The sequence below is a fragment of the Opisthocomus hoazin genome, chromosome 23 (genome assembly GCF_030867145.1).
Source record: "Opisthocomus hoazin isolate bOpiHoa1 chromosome 23, bOpiHoa1.hap1, whole genome shotgun sequence".
Classification (NCBI taxonomy): Eukaryota; Metazoa; Chordata; class Aves; order Opisthocomiformes; family Opisthocomidae; genus Opisthocomus; species Opisthocomus hoazin.
The window spans coordinates 4,835,144-4,858,993 of NC_134436.1; the positions used below are offsets into that span (position 1 = coordinate 4,835,144).

General features: G+C 49.4%; 1 protein-coding gene across 4 annotated transcripts in view; it reads left to right on the forward strand.

Annotated features, from left to right (window-relative positions):
* PCDH1 (protocadherin 1) overlaps positions 1-23,850 on the forward strand; it is a 55,889-nt gene that overhangs the window by 27,360 nt on the left and 4,679 nt on the right. For 3 of the 4 annotated variants that reach the window (XM_075441949.1, XM_075441948.1, XM_075441952.1), the window contains exon 4: positions 1,068-1,287. In XM_075441949.1, coding sequence (XP_075298064.1) covers positions 1,068-1,287 — 220 coding nt within the window. Of the gene's footprint in view, positions 1-1,067; positions 1,288-23,717; positions 23,761-23,850 lie in introns of all 4 variants that reach the window. The other variant, XM_075441950.1, reaches the window with a different exon arrangement.

Here is a 23,850-nt window from a genome sequence, read left to right on the forward strand (position 1 = left end):
CTTCCCCTTCTCCTTCCTTCCCTGGTTCTAGCTGTGTGGGATTCCTGATTGCCACTCCGTTGCAGTAAAGACATCAGCAAAAAAGGTATTCAGCCTAAATGGTGTGTTGGTCCCTCTTTCTCTTGATCTCCTTCAGATCCCCATCAAATAGCTCCTTTCTTGGGCTCCTTCCTTTATTTATGGATGATTTTGTGTCTTTTTCTTTCTCTTGGTGTTTGTGTTTCATTCTCTGTGCTCATCATCCTGCTTTTGCCCTATGAACTTGTGCTACCATTTCCACTCCTAGATAATCACAACAAAGAAGGGTTTTATGGAAGGATTTAGAGGGAGATAATGATGTAGCTCAATGGCTTTTTGCAGGGAGCTCCTCCCAAGCATGAGGCAAAGCTGGGGAGTGTGAAGTAGGGTCTTTGAAATGTTTAACAAGCAGACAACAGAAGCGATGGTGACCCTTGATGGAGAACCTCTTAGGATGAGAGATGGTGTCAGGCCAGATGCTGGAAGGTGAAGAATGATGTCACTGTAGGTCTGTGCTGGGCAGTGATCCCATTAGAGAGGGTCTCAGGAGAGGTGGGCTTGACCAGATGAGTCTCTGAGAGCACCAAGGGTACACACAGAGTCTGAGTGCAGAGTGTAGACCCCAGATGAAGGGAGGGGTAGGAGGCCAATGATTCAGGATGCTGTGCTAAGAGGGGACATTTCTGGAGCCTGCTTGTCATGGGAGAGGGCATCTGCCCAGGGTTGCCTCTGGGTGGGAGAGGAGGCCGGGGCATGAGCTGTGGAGGGAGCTGCTGGGTCAGGGGAGCACAGGGACCAGTCAAGGTGAGCTCCCCAGGTGGAGTGGTATCTGATGGGGTGCTCTTGACTGGGGTGGAACCCAGCGCCGCGTCTGTCACCCTGGCTGTGGAGGGCTGAAGATGGACCCTCCTGCTGTCAGGAGCACTGGGCAGCAGCACTCTGCCTCTGTTTAAGGGTCAGGTTTGATTACATCCCCCCCCACCCCCCCCACTTTGCCTTCTTCTGCTGGTGATGCAACAGCTTTTCTCTTCTATTCTCTTCTCTCCCAGTTACCTCATCGCCGAGTGACGTTCTCTGCAGCCAGCCAGGCTCAAGACCTGCAGGATCCCTCCCAGCACAGCTACTACGACAGCGGGCTGGAGGAATCTGAGACCCCAAGCAGCAAATCATCATCAGGGCCCCGCATCGGGCCACTAGCTCTGCCTGAGGATCACTATGAACGCACCACACCTGATGGCAGCATCGGAGAAATGGAGCACCCTGAGAATGGTAGGTGCTGGCAGCACGTGTGCTTGTTCCTTCCCCAGGGACACTGCTCCCGAGGCTCTTCATGCTCAACGCTGCATCTCCCCTGGTGTGGGTGAGACGGGGCAAGGCAAGGAACTTGGTTGGGACAAGCCTGACATGCTCAAGTCTGGTGGGGCTACGAGACTGGAGAGAGAGATGGGTCTCAAAGGAAGGGAGCAGCAAGGACATGGTGGGGAGGGGAAAGGTGGATGAGGGGGAGGAGACCTGGGGGAGGAGATCTGGGGGAGGCCAGGAGATGTAGGATTAGGAAGAGTCAAGGAGGCAGATGGGTTTGGCATGATGTGGATAAGGGGTCTGAGATGGCAGCTCAGGTGGCACATGGAGGGGATTGTAGCCCAGCCGATGGTGAGCTGTCAGGTGGTCCCATAGGTGCCTGCCCCCATGACAGGGCAGGGGTGTAGGGGTGGTCGGGGCGTGATGCAGCTCTCTGTGCTGTGGTGGGTGTTGGAGCCATGGGAGTTTCCCGGGGAGCAGAGAGGGAGAGCAGGTTTAGTGGCATAGACTGAGGTGAGGAGATACATGGAGTGGAGGATCAGAGAGCATGGTGGTGGCAAACCAGAAAGTGACGTGTTCTGCCTTCATGGGGCTCTTCAGGTCACCACCTGCTCAGGTCCACCTTAACCTGAGAACCCCACCGGAAATGTCTGCAATCTCACCACAGGAGAGCTGGCTTTCCCCCACCCTGGTGCAGCTTCAACCCCAGTTCTGCTTCTTGTGCTGCCTCTGTACTGCCTGCCTGACTACCCTCAACCAGCCCACTCCCCAGTCTATCTTCTCTGGCCAGCTTAAGTTGCATTCTTGGGCTTGGCTCTGGCTGTGCACATAACATCTAATTTCCTGTACCTACTGCCTTCTGTGCTCTTGTGCTGAGGGGAGCTTGCAGTGGAGCTGGCAAGTTTAAAGAAACCTCTGGAAGGAAAAAAGAGGAGGTGCAAAGGGTTCTCCTGAAGTCTCCTCCTACTTCTGGGAGCAGCCTTGAATTTGGGACAGGTCTGCATGTATCTGTAGCAAGGCATAGTGGTGCCAGGTCTGGCAGGGTTCCCAAACCCATTTGTTGCTCGTGCAATGTGAGGCACCCTCCTTTCTGGGAGTGTCGTGCAGATAACTTTCTTCCCAAAAGTACCAGCCAGTCAACTGGGAAGAGCAGTGTGGAGACATTTCTGGAGTCCAGTTGCAGGATGACAGTACTGGACTTCCCAAGTGCCCTTGAGTACCAGCCAGGTGCCTACAAGAGACGCTTGAAGGGCATGTAGGCAAGGAGATTCCACATGGCTGTGCTGAAGCATATAGCATGGCAGTGGTGATGATGGGGCTGGAAGAGGAAAGTTTGAGCCCCTGAAGGTGACAGGCAACCCAGAGATGATGAGGAAGGAGCAGGGCTAAAACTAGAAAGATGAGAGAGAGAGGAGGACCTGGAGGGTCTGCAGCAGGAGATGGAGGGCAGAGAGGGCTGCCTGTAGTCACTGGGACATTTGTTGTCAGCCTGATGGGGATAAGCAGACCTAAGGAAGGCTAGGGGACACTGCCCAGAGCAGTGGTTCTCACAGAGACAGACCACCTGGGCATAGTTCCCTGTCCACAGAGTCACAAAACCCGACCTCTCCTATAAATCAGGCAGCTCCCTCCCTTTGCATGTGAGTCCCAGAGTATGTTCATAGCCCAAGAGGACAGAAATCGCCACATACCTGTCCACGAACAAATCCATATGTGATGCAGACCTGTGCAAAGGCTCCCAGGGGATAACTGTAATGCTTGCTGTCCCCCAGCCTGTCCTGGCTTGGCTCTCTTCACGTGTCAGTGGTTGGGAAACAGGCTCTGGTGCCACCAGCAGCTGTCCTGACCTGGCTAAACCCAATTCAGTGCAGAGGCCATGGCAGGCCAAGGCTCTGGGGAATCCACTGGCATTAACTCTGTTTTTTGTCCTGGTGCTCTGCAGATAATCTGGCAAAGGCAGTGCAATGACCTTTAAGGGCTGGGGTCAGGGCTGTGATCTGTTAAGCAGACTATTAGGGGACCCTGGCACAAAGCCAGGTGATTTGAAGATGATGAGTCGCTGATCATGTTAGATCAGTTCGTCAGTTACATTTCCCGTGGTCTGCCTGCCTGAGACATGGCACGTCAGACCTCCCTGTGGTGCAAACAAGGCCTCTCTGTCTTGTTTGTACAGAAAAGGGTCATGTCTTGCTTCCTGCGAAGTCTCCAGTGATGTGGGGCCATCATGACCTTTTGGGGGATTGTCTCACAATGCCCTTGTCTTGGCTTCTGCAGCTGCTCAAGCAGCACCAGCCCCTCAAAGAGATCAGATTTTGCATTTTTGTGAAGCTGGGAAGACTGAGCTGTTCTTGACCTTATATTAGACTGAAGAGACTAATTGGATCCCACACACCCTATCTTGCGGCACGAGCGCAAGACTGACACGACTGTGCATTTTCTAGGCTTTCATCTAGTTATAAATATCCAACATAACAGGGCTTCCATTGCTTTCTCCAGGAGATTATCCCTGCAGCCGAACCAATCTGATAAGCAAGTATGCAAGGCTATTTATAGCTTTTCAACTGGAAGACAGATCCATGCCTTTTCTTTGTAGATGGTTCTTCACTTGATTAACACACATATCAGTGTCCTCCTTTTTTGGACACCTTTCACTGTGCAGACTGCAGTAAAATGCTGTATTGCAGGGGCTGAGCCAGGCCCTTTTCAGGAGGAATTATGATGTTTCTGATGAAGACTTCTCCGGTACCTTGGCAGTGGTGTGCCAGCTCCTCCGTCATCCCAGGCATTTGTCATCCCTGGTATTTTACCTAGCTGCCCACTGTTTCCTCCCCAACATTTTGCCATGCTGTTATCCACTTGTGTGGGGTGCACTGAGCTGGAAACTGAGTTTAGTCTCCCACTTGGACACACGTTGCTTTTGCTAAAGACATCTGCTCCCCCCCGTATCACAGATTTGCTTTAGTTGGAAGGAACCTAGGAGTGATTCTGCTCTGCAGAGGATCTGCCCTGCCATAATGCATGCAGAATTTGGATTATGAAAGTGCCAGTCTCTCTCCATTGACTATGGAGAGAATTTAGTTAGGTTACAGGACCAAATATGTGCAATTCAGGAAAAGCTACATGCAGGCTGTTTCACTCTGTCCCTGTGTGGTACAAAGGTACCTGAGATGGCGATACATTGGATCAAGTATTACTGAATTGCATTCTTCTGCCCACAGAACAGGGGCAAACATTTAATCTGGTTTATCCCCATTATTTAAAGTGGAGACCCCATGCCATTTTTAATGCATGCCATTACAGCCCTGCACTGAATATGTAATTAATAATCATCTCATGATCTTTCACAATGCACTTAGTGCACTAGTATCTGTACTTCACAGATGTTAATGAGTTTATCCTCACAGCTCTCCTTCCAGGGAAGAAATTCCACCATAGGTGGGGAATGAAATAGAAAATGATAATCTGCATTTCTGAGAAGTCTGCTAACTTTGAGTAACCTCTTGGATGAGCTGGCAGCTCCTCAGTCTACTTTTTTTGGAGGGTAAGAGCCACCATAGGATCCCAGTGCTCCTGAGCCATGAGGCAGGTCTCCAGTTGCTCTTGGATGGCGAAGCCGAGGCTGCATCGTCTGCCTCTGGGCAACTGCTGACGTACGAGGCATGAGCAGCATGGCTTTGGGACGTTGTGATGGAGCTAGATGTAAAACCTTCTCGACTGGTTCATAGCCATAGGCTTTCCTGATAAGGCCAGTTTTTTTTTCATGGTCTCCTACCTCCTTTGTACACCTTAGCACAGCATGTCTAAATGAATTGAGATACCGTTTCCAGGGGTTGACTTCTGGACTTAATAAAACCCTTTCAGTCCAGATTTTTCTTTATTTTGAGAAAAATTGGTAGATTGATCCATTGTAAAGCTAGAAGGAGCAGCTTGTCTAACTCTTGCGTGACACAGGCCATAAAATTTCACCCTGTGGTTTCTGCGTCCCACCACGGCTGAGTGGGAGCGCTCCTTTGGAAAGATCCCATTTTGTTAGCAGATTGCAAATGGCGGTGAGTGTTTGAGATCCCTGGTGAGCCCTGCGAGTGGTAGATCATCTCTGCCCCCAGTTTCACAAGCCTATGTTTAAATTCTGCTTGAACTGCTCTTGCTCCCATGTATTTCCATTGAACCTTATGATATCAGAAGACACCTCACTTCATGCATTCTTGTAGATCACATGCAAGCAAGTCAACATTTTAAGTTCTCTTTGATATACTCAGACACTCAGTCAAGTCCCTTATTGTGAGCAGAGCCAAGGCAAGACATTTTGGCAGCTGGGTCTCTCTTCCTTTACGCCCACTCTTCCTTGCGCTCCTCCCAGCCATTGCCATCTGCTCATGACACCACCACAGACCTGCAGTCCCATTCCCGGGCAGCAGCAACATCTGGCCCATCTCGAATGTATGTGCTGCTTTTTGGCAACCCTTGCAAAGGCAGCCTGGGGAGATTGTTTTCCTCCTGCTCCCCTCTGCTACACTTTTGATTATAGTTCAAGTCTTCATTTCCTTCATTTCGTTTTTTCTCTGCATGATGGCCAATTTGCCAACAACCTTTTACTGGTGTGGATGTGTCCATATGATAGCCCGCAGCTCTCCAGCAGTACTCAGTGGCATCAATAGCAGCAGCAGGCACAGAGATAATGTGACTGCTAGCGTTTGTTTTCATAGTCTCACGACAGGCATGCCTGTCCACCACATGCAGACAGAGCTGCTTCTGGCTAGCACTGGGCTGTGTGTGTACCCTGCAGTATCACAGCACCTTGAGAAGGGGGGTCACTCAGAAGATGACTCCCAAGCCAATGGTCCCTTCTCGCTGCTCATGGTGATGAGATGGATTTGAAGCACTGGGCAGCCACTACCTTGTGTCTTCTGCTTACTGTCAGTCTGGTTCTGAGCTTCTTTTTAAGGTTCTCGCTATTGTTGTTCAGTCCCTTCCAGCTAGCAGAAGGGACAAAAAAAAATACTTTCTGTCTTCTCCTCTGATAGAGTGAAGTCTCTAGATCTTAAAACCTATTCTTTTTTTTGCGGTATCTTTAAATGTCCATTTTGTCTTGCAGAAAGTGTTCCAGGCACATGTTCAGTCTGCAGATTTTTTTTTAAATGTACCCTGCAGCATTTTTCTTTGTTGCAGAGCGCTGAGGAATGCTTTTGACTGGGCTCCCGTCTGGGATATGGGATTCGAGCTAGCTCTGTGCCTTCCCCGGTCAAATGCCGGTGAGCCCAGATAGGATGTCTGGTAGACTGACCTCTTCTGTTACGGAAAGTTCTCACACCCTGTGGGCGAAAACTGAGGGTATGGTGTAGGGCAGGATAAATGCTGCTGTCCGTGGAATAAAGCAAGCTAATCTCTGGCTGGCACTGTGCACTAGTCTCCTCTTTACTGATGGAGAACCAGCAGGTCACACATCTGACCAGCTGAGGACTGTTGGTTTGGGTCTGACTGGTGCTTGGACTCCTCTCCAGCTGAGACATTTTGAGATTTTTTTTTTTAACTGATCTGCAGCCCTTTGCTTTTTAACACTGACTACTGATGTCAGGGCTGGAATTACTTACTGTAGATGTTTTGTTAGTACTATTAGTTTCCAAGTGCTGCTCTTGTTCAGGCTATGCATAATGAAGATCTCTCTGTGACCATCTTCTTCATCTTGTCTACTTGTATAAATCATGTCTGGGTTTCTCAGTGATCGTCAGCTCTACACATGTCTGCATTTCTTCATAAGAAATTGTGAGCTTCTCTGCTTTCTTCACTTAATGTTTGTTCATCCCCCAAAATAGCTTCTGATTTTCCTAATTGCTACTGAAGAGAGATGTGGGAAAAGATTCTTATCATGAGAGACAACATCCAACAGATTGCAAATGGTCATGGATTACACCATCTTGGTTTCAACATGCCATTTCTGTCTGAGTTGCAATTTCAAACTTGTTCAGACTCTATTTCTTCTTTTCCATGTTTTCCAGCACCCGTGTCTGGGTAAACTCACTCTTACGAAAGAGCCGTTCAGGTCAGAGCAGTCACGGCACGCCACGTCAACAAGGTCACCTTCCATAATTGTACTGAGGATCCCAGGTTAAACAGGGTACAGCTGTTTTTTCTTCCCCAGATTGAGTAACAAGCACATTGCTATGAGCTACAGAGAATGCCTTTAATCCTCTCAAGACCTTCTAAGAAGGATGCTACTTGCTTCAGAGGTTGTTCAAAATAGCTTTAAGAATTTATTTGGCAGTGTCTTCCTTGTCTCACAGGATTATGTGATAGTGCACACGTGAGATTGTCCTCAAGTTCTCCAAAGATCCTTGGAAGATACTGGACATCTCTAGAGGAGTTACTTGAAGGAACCAAATTTCCCTGTTGGATTCTGATGACTTTTGTCCCTGAACTGTGGCTGCAGCGTATGAAAAATCTAGGCAGAACAGTAGTTCTAAATCAATGCCTAAGAGACAAAGCCCATCATATTTCAGTAGGAAAGTGCCTTCTCTTGTAGAATATATGGGTCTCTGTGGCTGTATATGTGCCTCCTGCATCTGAGATTGGATTTTTTGAATTTCATGCTATTCCTTGTGATCCTAGGCTGGGCTGTGATGTCTTCCATTCCCTCTTGCTGTCTGTGGCAAGATGATGGAAATTAATGGATGTCATCTCCCTTCTTTTATGTCCTTCACATTCTTCCTGCTCTAAATCTACTGGATGGAGAAAATCCTGTCATTTTTCTTAATTGTTATTTTTTCTTCCATTTGAAAGCCCTACCCAACACAATCCTCTCCCTGCGCTATCGTGAGCGCACATCTCGGGGAGGTGACCCTCCTCTAAATTTGCTGATTTATTGGGCAATATGCAGAGACCATAGGCTTGGAGAATATGGTGATAGCTAGCCCAAAACTCACGTTGCTTCTTGGAACCATTCTTCCATGTTCACTAGGCTTGGTCAGCTCCACGGCAAACTTCGAGACTTTTCTTACAGGAACCAACTGCAAACAGGTGGGAGCATGTAATTTTTATCTCAGAAATATAAATGAGCTTGTGCAGGGAGGATGACTTCTACTGTCCCAGGGAAAGGAGGATTTCCCAGTCTCCCAGATGAAGGAGACCAAGCAATGTCATTTACCTCCTCTAGTCCAGGGCAGGAACATTTCCCATCACTGTTTAATCTCAGCAGGCCTGGGACAGGGTGGTAGCTCTCACCTGGCAAGACCTGCACTCCTGCAACCCTAGTGACATTAAACCAGGGAACTTTCCACCTTCACAAGGTGGCTGCAAGGTGAGATATAGGTTACTGCCACTCAGTCAGCACAGGACTTCTTCGTTTTTTTGCTTTTGCCTGGCAATTGTTGCAAATGCCCATGCAAATACTCATGCAAGTGGTAATTCTTATCTGGATCAAATCTATATGCCCCTTCTTTGATATAAAGTCTATTTTCCACAGAGTGGTTTATGTCATACTCAAACTATTCATGGGTTCAACTCAAGTTTTCCAAACTGCAGTACAGGAAGAAGCTTTCAGAATTAGATCCACAACAGGAACAAGAGGATGGTATGGGTCCCTTCTTCGTTAGTATCATGTTGCTCACCAGAGAGGACGTTTCCTCAGAAGTTGGATGAAGCTCCTTCTGACTCTTCTGTTTTCCTTAACATTTAAAACATGCATTTTAGCAGGGCTTGAGACCTGGTGTCCTGCCTTTGGACAGGTGCACTGGAGCAATTGCAGATGGTCCATGTGATATCCATGGGGGAGAGCCAGCAGCTGAGTTGTGAGCATTTCTGTTGATGAACCTGTCAACCACAGCCAGCACACCGTGCGTTTTGTTAGCAAGAGTGCCAAAATAGGCAGCTCCACTTCTCTCTGTCTTGGTCTGCTCATCCCTGTCGCTGTGCCATGTGCTCTGTTGTGCCAGCACAGCTGTTTGTCTGGCTGCATAGTGAACTGGACTGGGGAGCTGGTCAGGCTGAAGTTTTGCTGGATCATTTTTTTTTGCCATATTACATTTCAGTCAGAGCAATTTTCTTAACCTGCCTACTCTGTGGCTCCACAAAGAGCTGAACTTGCAGAAAACACGGATTTTGCAGTGGGCCAGTGAGCGGCCGGATGAGGTCGGCGTTCAGGTTTAGAATATGTCTAAACCAGAATAAGTGTCCGTGTGTAAAAGCAATCGACAGCTAGGATCCCTCAGCAGTCCCAGACTATTTGTTGTTTTCAAAGACCTGCTTCCTTAGAAAGCTCCTTTTGAAGTAATTTGACATGCCATTTCCAGCTTCTGTGTGATCTAACTCAGTTATTTTCCCTTTATCTGCCTTCCAATGCTTCTGAATGTCTCTATAAACCTTCCTGCTTGGCAGTACCTCTTCCCATGTAAAGGGACCTACATTAGTGTGGGATTTAAACTTAATGCCAGAGAAGCTTATGAAGTCTCCCGTTTGAGCTTCCTGAGGACTTCACACTGCATTTTCTTTCTCATAAAAGTAGCATGTGCCTGAGTTTGAAGGATCGGTCAGGTGTAGATCCCTCAGGTGGAAAATATCTCTCGTAGGTATAAGACAGAGGATAAGGGATTCATTCCTGTCCCCCGTGAAATCAATGTGAGCTTTGCTATTGAGACAGGTCAAATGTCAGTCTCAGTTGTTCGCTCTTCGCTGGGATTTTGTCCTTTGTGCTCTCACTATCAATGAATCTCTCTTCCTGTCTCCTTCCCACAAGCTCTCATCCATCCTGATTTGAAGTCACCTCCATTAAGTGGTTGTAACGCTAGCTCTTTGCTTTACTTGCAGAGAGGACACTCCATAAATCTAACATTAGTCATGGCATCTGGCGAGAGATACCAAGGATAGGCTGCTTTGACTCAGAGGTTATCTAACCGTATCAGCCCCTGCGTTTGCCTTACTTTTCAGAGAGCTGAGGTTCCCGTGCAGGAACCAGGGCTCATTTCATGTGAGCTGATGCAACCATGCAGTCTGCTCAGGGCCAGTGCCAACACAACAGCAGTGTGGAGAAGGCACATGGTGGTCATCTGCTCCTTCCCTGGGCAGTGTAGTTGGACTGGGGCTCCCTTTCGAACACCTCAGCACTCTGTCAGGTCTGAGCAGGACAACAAGGTTTCAAGAAGCAGAAATGGGGGAAGCTTATGTGCTTTGTAGCTGGCAGGCTCAGTTTTCCCAGGCAGGAACATCTAGAAAGGTCTCTGAGGCACGCAAACGACCAGCTGTCAATGTTCACTGTTGCTGGAGACCACAGTGGGATGGAGAAGGGGCTATACCTTTGCAATGGCTACAGAGCTTCCCAGATCATCTCTGTGATGAGCTTCAGCCACGCTTCTCATGGGAAAAGAGGGCTGCGCCTCACTGGTGGAAGAACGGGGCCGCCGAGGGTCTGATGGATACCAAATCCTACATGGGTGTTCCTTGCACCACCATATCAATGAAAACAAAGAGCCAGATATTGTTCTTGGGCTGCGAGGCCATCTACCCCACCACAGCTCATGTCTACTTGGCTGAAATCTTTCAGTCAGTGTTCCTTAATCCCTTCTGTCCATTGGGAAGAGTTTCTCCACAGTGCTCACCCCAAACCATGCCAGGGCTCTTGTTCAGCAGAGAGCTGCTCTGAACTAGGCGAAAGCAGGCTAACATCAAAAAGAGCTGGACGATGCGGACAGTGCTCATGGTGGGTCTTGGAGATACTTATATTTACAATCAGGAGCCTTACTCCAGCATAAGGCTGACCTTACAAGATTTAACTTATTTAACTTTTAAAATCATTTGGTGTAAACTGGCAAAAAATGCCGTGAGTCGGGAATAAATCAGCTCAGATGGCCCATGTGTGAGAGGACATGTGCCTCTGTTTTAGTCTATCTGTGTTCATATACTTATCCAAAAATAAAAGGTAAAATATTCTTACATGGATGGCCACAAGCCCTCTCTACAAGAAACACCAGGAGAGGCTGGGGAACGCACCTGGCAGAGAAGAGCAGGATGCTGGAGTACATGGGCACAAGTTCATAAAACCAGCAATTCTCAATCAGTTATATTTCTGTGCCTGTTTTAAAATGACCTTGCTTGGAAGTGAGAAAACAAGGAGGCAGTGAGAGAATGGAGGAGAGGGTTAGGATATGATCTTTGTTCAGGGATGTGTCAGAACAGCATGTTGTGTTGTTTTATAGCTGCTGAGGAAAGAGAAGATGGAGTAAGAAACGTAAAATGACAGAGGGAGAGTAGATGTGATATTTGCCTGATGTATTTTGCTGGTAATTAGTATAATGCCAATTAGACATAAGTAATCTTTTTTTTTTTTCTTCTTCAGCTGTATAAGTTATTGCTTGAAAATATGCCAACTATAACTAAGATATTAAACTTTGAAGGATATGGAGATCTCTGTTCCTTGAGGATCTCTAGATTAAATTACCCAGTCAACAGGGATCTTGACAAAAGCAAGACTTATTATATCTAGAAAGAAAATGAATAAAAGCAAAAGAAATTGTGTATTCCGTGTCTAGCATCTTGCTGCTTATTAGCCACACAGGAAAGGGCACCCACAGAGATGCAGATAAATCAGTGAGAGAAGGCAAATATCTTGCCTTTCGTGAAAACAATGCTGCTTCGACGTTATTGTTCACGCTATCAGTTTTCCTCAGCAGCCAGATCCCAAACTCTTCCTACCTTCACACAGTTCCCCGCTGCAGGCATACACACAAATTTTATTTTTCACTCTGCAAGCCCTCTTGTCTCTCTTTGCTAATACACATCATAAGACACAGGACTTGCGTTGTTTTGCCTCTTGGTCCCTCAGGACATAAACCTCCTTAATGATGATTAATGGCTTTCTTCAAAGGGTCAATTGCTGATCTTAGACCTCTCAAACCACAGATCCTTTTGAGCTCTCTACCTGTCCAGTTCTGGGCTGCTCTTTCAAACAGGTACACCACTGCTTTGCTCAATGACACACACGTATTTTCTATTGCTATGGACTATGTGTAAGAAGCAGACCTGCTATTACCATTTTCTCCCTTTTGAAAAATAATCTATAAAAATTATGCCCTTGGACTGAATCTGGAAGTTTTCATACATCTCTGTTGGACTGTGAAATCAAAATCTTCTCATGATCATCCTGCTGTTCCCTTGTGCTGTGCTTTGGGGGTGACAGAGTGGCAAATCTCCTTTGCCAATCTACCTCTACTGCAGAGTGAAGATGTATCCACATTGTCCTGCCAGGATGTTAGGCAGCAGGTTTAATCCTTGCTTGTTCTTCAAAGCGTGTCTTACTCATTCTGCGCCTTTAGGACTGCCTGTGGCAGGTCTCCCTCGAGTGGTGCAAACTTTATTGCATCTAACCTCCAGCAATCTGTAAACTGCAGCACCCAAGGGTAGCTGGAGGTTGATATTCCGTATCAGAAGCGATTATCCTTCTTTTTCCCACTCTCCCACAAGACCACCTTTCTGCCATCCTAAGAACAAACATAGGACAGAGCAGTATTCATCAGGATCTTGTTTTATTTCCTGGATCTTCCCAAACAAACCATAACCCATCTGCCCTGTTCCTAAACCTCCCCATTTGCACCAGTACACTGGTATCCTCCTGTTTGCTCAGAGCTGCAGCTTTAGCAAGTTGCATTGGCATTGATACCTCCTATTTTTACATGAGGGGGTGACTTTTCCCCGGCTGTGGCCATCAGCGCTGCAAATCCTTTCAATGTCTCGGTGGGGGACCATGCCAGCAAGATGGCAAGTGGTTCAATTCAGAAATGTTAACCACCTGGGTTGATTACTTGGCGTGTAATTTGGCTGCACCACAGGAGGATCTGACCAGTGCATATGCTGCTTCTGCCATGTGCCAGCCACAAAATCTCTCCCCGTTTAGCTTCCACTGCAGATTTTCAACCTCTGAGTTTATGGGTGTTTGAGGCATTAATAACAGGCATTTTCAGCTGGGTTTACAGTGTGTGTGTTCACTGCAGAGAACTGGGCTGGGTAGTTCAGGGGTTCAGGCTCTCCTGCATGGGCTGCTCTTGATCTTCAAGCAATCAGTAGTCAGACACCCTCATTTGGTTTCAGATTGTTCCTCCAAATTAGTATGACCATAACTCTGGTCTAACGCTCACAAAACTGCTGTATGTTGGATTTCATGTGCATTTGCTACTCTGGCTGGATGTGGTGTCTGGACCATGTGTGCATCCTCCACCAACAGACAGACATTTCCTTCTCAGCCCAAGAGCATGAGCCCTGGATTTAGTGCCCGTCCTCTGGTCCTTCAAATATCCACCACAAATTCTGGCAAGGATCTGGCCTCTTCCTCCTCAGTGTCTGCCTTCATGGTTCAGGCAACCAACACATTTCTACAGTCAGAACATACTGTAAAAAAGCTGAAATGACAAGAGAATACACTCACTGTTACTCTTAAGTAGCCCAGGAAAGATCTGTGGAAAGAAAACAAAGCATATGCACGCAAATCCGTACTGTCATTTCCTCTCTCAGTTTCCTTAGGGTTTGGCTTGACTGTCTTCCAGGGGCTCTTCCATCTCCCCTGCTCTGCTGCTCTCCGAGTGGTCTTGGTTTTCTTTGTTTCCAGATACTCTTGTTGAGGCAGGCCCTTTTCATAAAGTTGTGATTTCTTTTGTCAGTTAAACACCTATGTGACTTCAAAGGCCTTGAACAGCTTTTCGCTGTGTGGCTACTGGCCCCCCTGCAAGAATAATTTCCCCCGATTCATTGTCCTGCTAGCGAAAGATTATTAAATTGTTGATGGAGCTTAAGAATGGTTTTGTTCAAAGGCAGACATGCATATGCCAGTTCTTTTCTCCTTGACACAGGAGCTTTAATACAAGCGTACAATGAAAGGCAGCCATCAAGCAGCAAACACAGAGAGTGCTCTGAATACCAGACCAGTATTCCTAAATTGCTGTGCATGTGAACTGGTGCACCTTGCAGTGCACTCCTAGGCTGCACAAGTGGCTGCCTGCTCACTCCCGTCCAACACAAGCCTGTGGATGAGGTGAGAAAACTGGTCTCGCTGAAAATTAATTAAAAAAAATTAAAATATCATGTGTTAATTCTTGCTCGTATGATTAGGACACTAGGAGGATTGAGGAACTAGCAGGTGAGCAATGGTGGGAGAGGACCAGCTTTTTCAGGAGAAGTGGAAGGCCTGTACAGTGCTGGCATCAGGCTGAAACAATTGCTTTATACCTCCTGCTCAGACCGTGTCAAGCACATCATACATCTCCCAAACAGGCTGGGCATTCAGACCAGCTTTTGGAACCCGCAATAAGGATCATTATATAGACTGCGCAGCCTCGGGCTGCTTGAATTTCTGTATTATACAGACGTATTTTCGATTGCTTATCACTTCAGCAGATTTCCAACACTAAGGCTTAAATTTTCCATGCTGGGTTTCCCTCAAGTTGATTTCTTTTTCTTTTTTTCCTTAAGTTTTAGCAGAGGTGTTCCAGCTGTTTCTGAGAACAAGACATGCTGTCTCAGCCCTGCTAACAAACTGGTTATAAGAATTTATTTTGAAGACCCATTAGCTTAACCATGCTTTGGAAGAGAGGTGTGGAATTTGGCATGGAAGCTGTCAGCATCAGTTGGGGGTTGTTTGCCCCAAAATGCCTGAGTGTCTCATTGAATATATGCCAGCACGCATTCCTGTGTATCTGCGCCCACACACCATTGTGTGGCCTTCAACCAACAGCATTTCTCAGGGCTCAGGCATCCTTGCGCTCCCTCAGAGACCTGGTGCAGGAGCTTGCTGCAGTTGCTGTTGCTTGATGGACATCTCTTCTGTTGCTTGATGGCATCCCTCCTGGACATGCTTCTTCCCCAGTACTCCGGGGGTCCCCAGTTTTCTTTGGGGTGCTGTGTACTGCATGGCGTGGGTTGTTGGTTGACTACAGGAGGATTGAGTGTGGCTTGCTCTGCTGCTGGGGCATGTGGCACGCATGGGCTCTGGTGTCAGGGTGCACCTGTGTGTGCCTTGCTGGGAGAGCTGCTTTGGGGCAGGGTGGGGGGTCCAAGGTCCTGCTAGATGGAGCTAGCCTGTACTGCCTCCCAGCCTGCCTGGGGTGCAGGCAGCTTTCTTGGCTGAATCCCACGCTGACATTGCGGAGGTCCATCCAGAGTTGAGAGGACCCTGTGTCCCCCCACGCACAGCACCATCATTGGCAGACTGGCACTGGGGCTCGGTCCCTCGGTGTCCTCCTGGGCTGCCAGCACAAAGGGACTCTTTCTTTATCTTCTTCTCATTTTTATTGTCCTTCCTGGGGCGTGTTCCCTGCCCTTCTCCTGCTTCTTCCTCGGCGAATTGGTAGAGGCTGCCTCAAGCTCCAGTGCCCTCCCTGATTAGTTGCTGCCAGGAAGGGAAGCAGGACTGTGGCTTTAATTAAATGATAAGGGCAGAGCCCCGGAAGTGGGGAGATAAGTGCAGCGGTGTCTGCCACCACACATGCCCAGGCTCTTTCTAATTAGCTTTGAGAAGCTCTAGAGAGGAAGATTAACCCTTGGAGGGAGGCTGGTGGCAGCAGTGGGCTGCAGCAGATGGAGGGTGCTGAGGCCAGCCCCAAGGATGGGGTGCTGCAATTCGCCTGGAAGTGTGTGTGGGATGTGGGATGGAGGGGATCCCTTTTGTGTGCTCCGTATGAGTCCTGTGCCTGAGCAGAGGGGCTAGGTCAGAGAGGATTAGATCCCTGCCTTTCACAGGCTCAGGCACAAGGTAAAGCTCAAGGATTAGCTGCTCAGGTTCCTTCTGTAAGAAGTATTTTCTGCTTTAATGCATCCTATGCCTGGTAGCTGTGGGGTGGCTGGGGGCACCTGGGTTGCTGCACTTGCCCCCGCTGCTGCTCCAAGGCTTTCAGTGTAAGTGGGCGAGTGTCCCCAGCCTCTGCAGCAGTGCCAGGAGTGCAAGGCACAATCCTCCTTGAGGAGCCATGGGACAGGTCTCTAGTCCCCTCCAGAGCCATGATGTGTCTCAGTGATGCTCTAAAAGGGGAGGAGGGAGATGGGCTAAGAGGACCACTATATATCAGCACCCCATATTAACATGAACCAGGAGCTCCCCAGGACCTGGTACTACAAGGGGCACAACCTCAGCAATCCTGCCATTCACCTGTGTGCAGCAGGCCTGGGCTGGAGAGTGCATTGCTCCGGAGGGCTGGGGAAGGGCACCTCAGCTGTAGGCACCCCATAACAAGGTGGCTGGGAGCTCCGGCTCTCACTGGCCCTGGTAGCCTGGGCTCTTTTGGTCACACACCCCTCCTTCCATCGGCTGGCAGCACTTGGGTACCTGAGGCTCGCCAAAACGCTCTGGGCAATCCATCTATGGGTTCCAGGAGAGTCCCTGGCTGGACAAGGGGGACAGGTCAGCCCCACAGACCCCGGTTGGGACAGCCACTGGGAGGGTCTGGGAGGAATCCTATGCATGGGAGGCCTTGACAAGGGAGAAGTGGGAATGTGGAAGAGCAATTGTGTAGGTATTTGGGTAGCAGGAATGCGCATACAAGGCACGCATGAGCTGACAGCCCCTGGGGATAGCAGGTGGTGTTCCTGTGTGTATTTACATAACCATCATTATCCCTTGCAAGAGAGGACTCAGAAGAGCCCTGTGCTCTCACTTGCCCCTGCTCCTTGAGCAGGGAGGGAAGAAGGGCAGCTGCTCCGCAGCCCACAACTCCTTGTCAAGATGTCTGTGCAATCCTGAAGGTAGTACAGGAGTTGTTACTCAGCTGGGCTGGATGTTGCAGGAGCAAATAATAAGACTGGGAAGATGGTTTGGTTATTGCACAGTTTCGTTTGGTTGTTGCGTGACTCCTCGACCTTTCTCCTGGTTATTTGTTGAATGTCTGTTTTCTGTAGGTGTCACAAGAAGTTCTTTGTTGGCCAGAGGACAGCATTTGGATATTACAGGAACAAGGATTTCATTTTGGAGTTCGACTTGTTAGTGTTTCATACAGCGTAGGTGAACAGGATTTCCCAGTAATCCTCTTTACCTGACTTTATTTACAGTTGTTTGAAGTTCTGGCAAACTTTAACTGCAAGGACACAATTTTCATAGTGGGCATTTATCAAATATTTTGAAAAGTGTCAGTAGAATCTGTCCACTTATTTCACTTCCAAAAGGAGGTAGGAGAGGAAATTGCTGGTTTTTTCTCAGTAGTAAAGGAATCCCGCTATCCTCCAGCCCTGTACTTTGGAGGTGTAATTTTCTGTGATCTCTTGACCCTTTCATTGTACTTTCTCCAATTTCTGCACCCTGTGGGACAGAGTCTCACTGGCAAAGCCTCTTCCACCCAAAAAGCCTGGTACATCTCCCAGGTGGTTCTGTCCTCTCCCCTGCAGGCGCAAAGGACCCTAGGGAACATATTTTCCACCAGAGCGTAATTCTAGTCTGCCTCACAAAGCAGACTTGCATGAAGTGAATTAAGACTGCATGGACAATCCTAATTTTGGCAATTGCTAACCTTTGAACCCTGTAATCCTATTAAGGTAGTTCTTAATGTAATTATTCAGTAATTTAATGTACTAATTCTGCTTTTTATAGTCCAGTGAAGTTTGAAGCCCCACTGTGCCAGGGTGGCAGATCATGTAAATGGCACCACAAGCACAAAATCTGTTACAGGGGGATTGAATTTGTTTCGCTGGGTATCACAGGGATTGCGGTAAAGCTGAGGGGTAGATGGTGCTTTTTGCAGGTGCTGTAGTCTATCACTGAGCCCTGTGAGCCCTGCCTGGTCCCTGCAGGAACACAGTCAATGTCCAGAGCCATCTGTCTGGGTGCTCCTGCCACCAGCGCAGGGTACAGATTGCCTCCCATTGCTGTGGCAATGTGGCTGTGGGATGCCTGCGCTTCCTAGCCAGCTGGCCACTTTGCACGGGTAATGGCAGTGGGGAGATGGTCCCTCAAGCTCCAGCTACGGCAAGCAAGGGAAGAACATGTTCTCCGGGAGCCTGGGCTCAGGTCCTCACTGCTGGCAAAGTGGTTTAGTGCTACCTGTGCTGGTGAGGCTGAGGCTGGTGGGTGCATCTGTCCACATTAATTGTGTGCCCATTCTGCTGTGATACCCTCGGCAGGATCTGCGAAGTCACTTGCTTTGGTGCTGCAGTTAGTGTGTGCCATTGTAATATACTCCAGAGGCCATGGTTTGATTCGTGCATGCATCTGGGGTCTGACAGGCCATTAACTTGGGAGCAAGCTGTCTGTACTGGTATTTAGATACTATTGTTTAGCATGATAGGAGAGATGTTCAGTGCTGTAGGGTCTGGGGGAGATGGCTGTGCGCATTATATCACTTGACTTTGGTGCCTAGGAGAAATCCATCTGTGTGCTGGCATCAGTGCTGGCTCTGAGGATCTTTCTCAGTATTTATTGTAAGAGTGGGCGTTGCTCGTTATTGCCCCGAGAGCTGTAGGTGTGGCATTGAACTGCAGTAACCACCTTTATGGGCAGTGTTGGGTCGGTCTCAGATACCAGAAGCCATCTGTCTGCGTGCTGTAGTGACGGTGTTAAGTTTGGAAAGCCATCTGTCTGGGTGTTGTAGTGCTAGAATTGGTCCCCAAAGCCGTCTGTCTGGGTGTTGTAGTGCTAGAAATGGTCCTGCAAACCGTCTGCCTGGGTGTTGCAGGGAGGATATTAGCTCAGTCTAGGAAAAATAGGGACCGACATGGACCAGGCAGAGGTTTCCGCTTCTGCTTTCAGCTTCTGATATTTCTGTACTCATTGATCTCTGGAGCATCACTGTGGAAATGGGCAGAGGTCCAGCAGCCTTCCCCAAGGCCTGGAAAGTGAAGTTGGTGTTGTGCTTGTGCTGCTCAAGAGGGAGAGGCCTTTGGCCATGTCCACATGTGATGTGGGAATCAGAGACCATAAAGAAGATGGACTGAGCTGCTGCTGAAGGCGAGCTTGCCGCTCTGGTCCCCTGTGTCCTGAGGGTGGGCATTCCCTGCTGGCGATAATGCACTGGCCATGCTCGCCTCATCTGGGGACTTTGAAGCAGAACCTTGTGTCTGGGTTTTGCAAAGCAGGTCACAGCTCCACAGCTACCCACAGCAGAGCTTCACCCTCCCAAAATCCCTTGCAAGGGGAAGGCGTGCTGGGAAAGAGCCACTGAACTCCTGTACACCAAAGGAAGCCCTTGCTGAGCTGGACAGGTGGGGACAGGCTGTTGAGCATCTCTTGCTGCCAACGTGGAGGGACTCCTCCAGGCTACTGAGTTGGGCATGTGCTGCAGGGGAAAGGCACAGAGTGGGGTGAGTCAAGGGATGGGATAGTACAAGGGACGTGTCCCAGCACTGCCAGGTTGAAAAAATGTGAAGAACAGAATAGAATAGAATAGAATAGAATAGAATAGAATAGAATAGAATAGAATAGAATAGAATAGAATAGAATAGAATAGAATAGAATAGAATAGAATAGCAATGGGTCTGCCGGTATAAGAAAATGGGGTGTTGAGGCACGCTATCCAAACAGCTGTACTGTTAGGGTGTAGTGAAGACGGAGCAGACCATGAAAAAGTGGTGCCTGGAGGAAGCAGCACTGCAGGAGTGTGGTATCTGGAGGGAACAGCACTGTAAAACATGGTACCTGGAGGAAATGGCACCATTAGAGCAGCAGTGCCTGGAGGGAAGAGAGCAGCGGGGGAAAGCAATACCTGGAGGGAGCAGCAGCACAGAACATGGCACCTGGAGGACGTGGCACCATGGGGGACCAGTACCTGTAGGCAGCAGCGCTGTGGGGGAATGATGCTTCCTGGGAACGGCGCTGCGGGGGGAACGGCCCCTGTAGAGAGCAGCGCCGTTGGAGAGTGGTACCTTTGGTAACCACGCCGTGGGGGACAGTACCTGTAGGGAACAGCGCTGTGGGGGAACGATACCTGTAGGGAGTCGCGCTGTAGGGGAGTGGTACCTACAAAGAACAGTGGCACAGGAGAATGGTACCTGGCGGCAGTACCGCGGTAGGGCACTGATGCTGGTAGGGAACAGCGCTGTAGGCAATGGTACCTGTAGGTGTGAGCACTCCAGGGATTGGCGCCTGGAGGGAGCAATGGTGCAGGAGAACGGCACCAGTAGGCTATGGTGGAGTGGGGAAATGGTATCTGCTCTCAGGAACTGTGCTGTTGGATGGGAGTTATTGGAAAGAGCAGCACAAGGGAGGCTGTTCCCATCACACGGATGCTGTAGGGGCAGGCAGGGAGGTCAGTGCTGTTGGGATATGATGTCATGGGAGGTCACTGCTGCAAGGGAAGTCCCAGGAGTGGTCTACAGAGTTTTGCGGGCTTGGTGTAGAAGGAGAGGTGTCTCCAGGTATCTGCAATGGAGCGACAGAGGTGGTAAAGCTGCCTGTACTGGAAACACTGCATCCTTTCCTGGCTGAAAGACAGCCATTCTGAAAGAAAAACCTTGCACCCCAGCCCTCAGTTTGCAGCATGGGGTGTGCTCCACCCTGCTGCTCCCTGACCAAGGCTAGAAGAGGTACACTGCTTTCAGGATCTGAACAGGGGCAGCTGGTTGATATTGGTGGCCTATGTTCTCTGTGCCGTCAGCTAGTGAGGATGAGTTGTTTTGACCAAACACTATAGGAAAGCATCCTGCTTTGCCTCCAAGCTGCTGTCCCCACACTGTCACATTCCCCATTTCTCTCTACCACTGAACCCCTCCAGCCGCTCCTTGCATGCTGTGCTTCCCTCCTCCTCCCTTCTGGCATCCTTTGCCATGCTCTGCTGTGTCACGTCCCCTCAGTCCCACCGTCTTCCCTCCCAGATCTGCTCCACCACATCCCCTCACCCGCAACGCCTGGCCCGCTGTGCTGCATCATCCCTGCTCACCCGGCGCTGTGCACTACACATGCGGTGCTGATGTCTGACACGAATGGAAGACAGGGAGAACCAAACCAGACTGCACGTTGCAGATGGTGGCAAAAAAAAAAGTGGCTGAGGCTGGCTTTTAGCCTCTACTTGAAGCTACCTGGCTTGCAGTGGGCAAGTGAACCTCTGCACATCTACTGCAGGAGATGGAAGTGCCTGCTGAATGGGGCTGCCTGCTTTTGTCTGCTGTCTAACAGTACTGAAGTGCACTGTTGAAATCCCCCACTAAGAGCAATAATACTATTAGAGGAGCCCTTGCAAGTAGCTGCAACAGGATGTGTTACTGCCCCGCATGGGGATATATAGAGGGAAATAATTAGCAGCAGCACCAATATGTGCCTCTTCCCTGAGGAGACAGCCTGGCACAGTCTCCTTCACAAAGAGCAGAGGTGCCCTGGATGTCGAGAGACAAGACCAGCCACGCCAGCATAGAGAACAGAGCCATGGCTGGAGACAGCTTCCCCTCCTCCAGCCAGAACAAGGTCCCAGGGTTCGTCTTGGTGTAAAGCCCCAACCGTGCCCCCTTTTCATCTGAGAAGTTCAAAGGGATGCAACTTTTACCACCCCCGATTCATTCCTATGCAATGTGCTGAGGCAGAGCAGCCCTGAGGCAGCTAACAAGAGGATGCCAGAGAAATGCAAAGCTGTAGAAAGGGGGGAGCCAGAAGACTACGAGGACTGTGAATGCCCAAACAACCACGCAACCCTCCTGGCTGGGAAGTACAGCCTTCTGGCGAGGAAATGCCGACAACAGGATGGGCCAGCCCTCTGGAGGAGTGCAGCAAGAGGACAAAGTTCAGGAAAACACAGCAGCTGATCAGACATAGCTTTTACTTTGCATGGCTAGGATGCCGTGGAGGAATGAGATGCTGGAGAGGGCACGGCCATCCTCTTCATCACCTGGGAACTTTGTCAGCTTTCATGGATTCAAAGTCACAAAACTGCATTCCTAGGGTGGAGGGTGGATCCAAAATCCTGAGTAAGGTGAAGTGAGCACCGTGACTATGAGGTGAGGTTTAGACTCTGCCACCTCACCACACTGCAGGGCATCCAGAATCAGCACTTTGTGAACAAAATTTCCGCTGGTGTTTACCCCTAAAGGATTTTTGCTTGTCTGTGTTGGCACATTGAAGGCTCCGGCCCGCTGGCATGAGCTGAGAATTAAGCTGTAGGGTTGTGTTTGCTCTAAATCACAGCTATTCAGGAATTACACCCTGGCCCGTTCCCGGGCTCTTGAAGTGGAGCGGGTTGTGCCCATGGCACAGAATACGCTCCTTTAGCGGCAGAGTTCTGATGCCAGCATCTCACTGCAAGTGAAGGGACAACACTGGAAAAAGACTTTGGTGCCAGAAACAGACAATGGGAAAACCAGAATAAAAGACCCTGAACACAGCGTTCCTGCTTGATCCTGTGATTTCTAAGCTGCTGTTGGCATGAGGAAATCACCATAGCTTTGTTTGCTGGAGAGATAGCTTTTATTTCAGTCCTGCCAGTACCCTTGGTAGACTCAGAAAAGCACCTTCCGCCAGAGCAAAAAGAGGTGGCACTCATCCACACCACATCCTGGGAGTGCGCAGCACCAGGGCATTTCTGGAAGTGGAAATGATGATGTGGCCTCCCATTTGTCTGGTAGGAAAGTAGATGAGAGAGAGACAGCAATATTGCCTGTTGAGCAGAAGTGAAAGACAACGTAACATGACCTCAAAATGACGAAGCTGGTGGCCCCCGGGGTAACCTGTTGTTCTGAGAGGAAGAGCTGGTAGATCATCTAGGACACAGGCTTAGACTTGCACAGAGTAGAGGTGAAAACTGAACTGTCTTGCCTCTGGTTTCGTATCTTGCTTTCTATCTGTAGCTGGGAGAAAGAAATGAGGCAACTTTCCACATGCTCAGGAAGTAGGACAGTTGATCTGTGGCCAGCCCTGAGAATGACCTCAAATTTCTGCACTGGCAAGCTAAGTTGTCACACCGACATGTGTGGGCATCTTGTCCCCTGTGATGCTTGGGCTCCTGCTTTTGCACCCTGCAGCATGAGCGTGGCTGTCCCCTGCACACGAGTTCGAGTGTGTCCATTTGTGGTGCATGAGCATGTCGGCGTGCATCCAGCTGGGCTGTGTCCGTGTGTGTTGGTGTGTGTATGTGCACATCGCTCTGTGATGCTCAGCCCCGGTCCCTCTGCACACAGGGGCTCGGGGTGCCACGAGCCAGGTGGCTTCAAGCTTTGATTCAGATTCCCGTGTGAGTCCTGCAAGGGCCACTGGGCTCCAGGGAGGCTAGGATAAAGCTGGAGAAATTAGTGAAAGATCAGCAGAGGTGGCCAAGCAGCCTCGAGAAGGCTGGAGTGGGGCCAGGAGAGGCCAAGGGACTCCTGAAGGTGGTAGGTACCAGAGGGATGCTGTGGTGCTCGGTGCAATGTGACGGGGAGGGCTGGCAGAGGCTGAAGGGTCCAGGAGGATCCTAAGGGTGGGTGTGGAGGCTGGTGGCTGTGCAATGATGTGACCCTCTCGTCCTTTTTCTGCTCCTCATTAGAGTCCCCTGAGCGGAGCAGGCTGTGAAGGGGGTCTGCGCTGAGGTATGTCCTTATGGCTTCTGCCAGGATATCGCAGCTCACGTGTGCGCCAGGGGACGGGACACAGGAGCTTACTCACAGCACGGGGAGCAG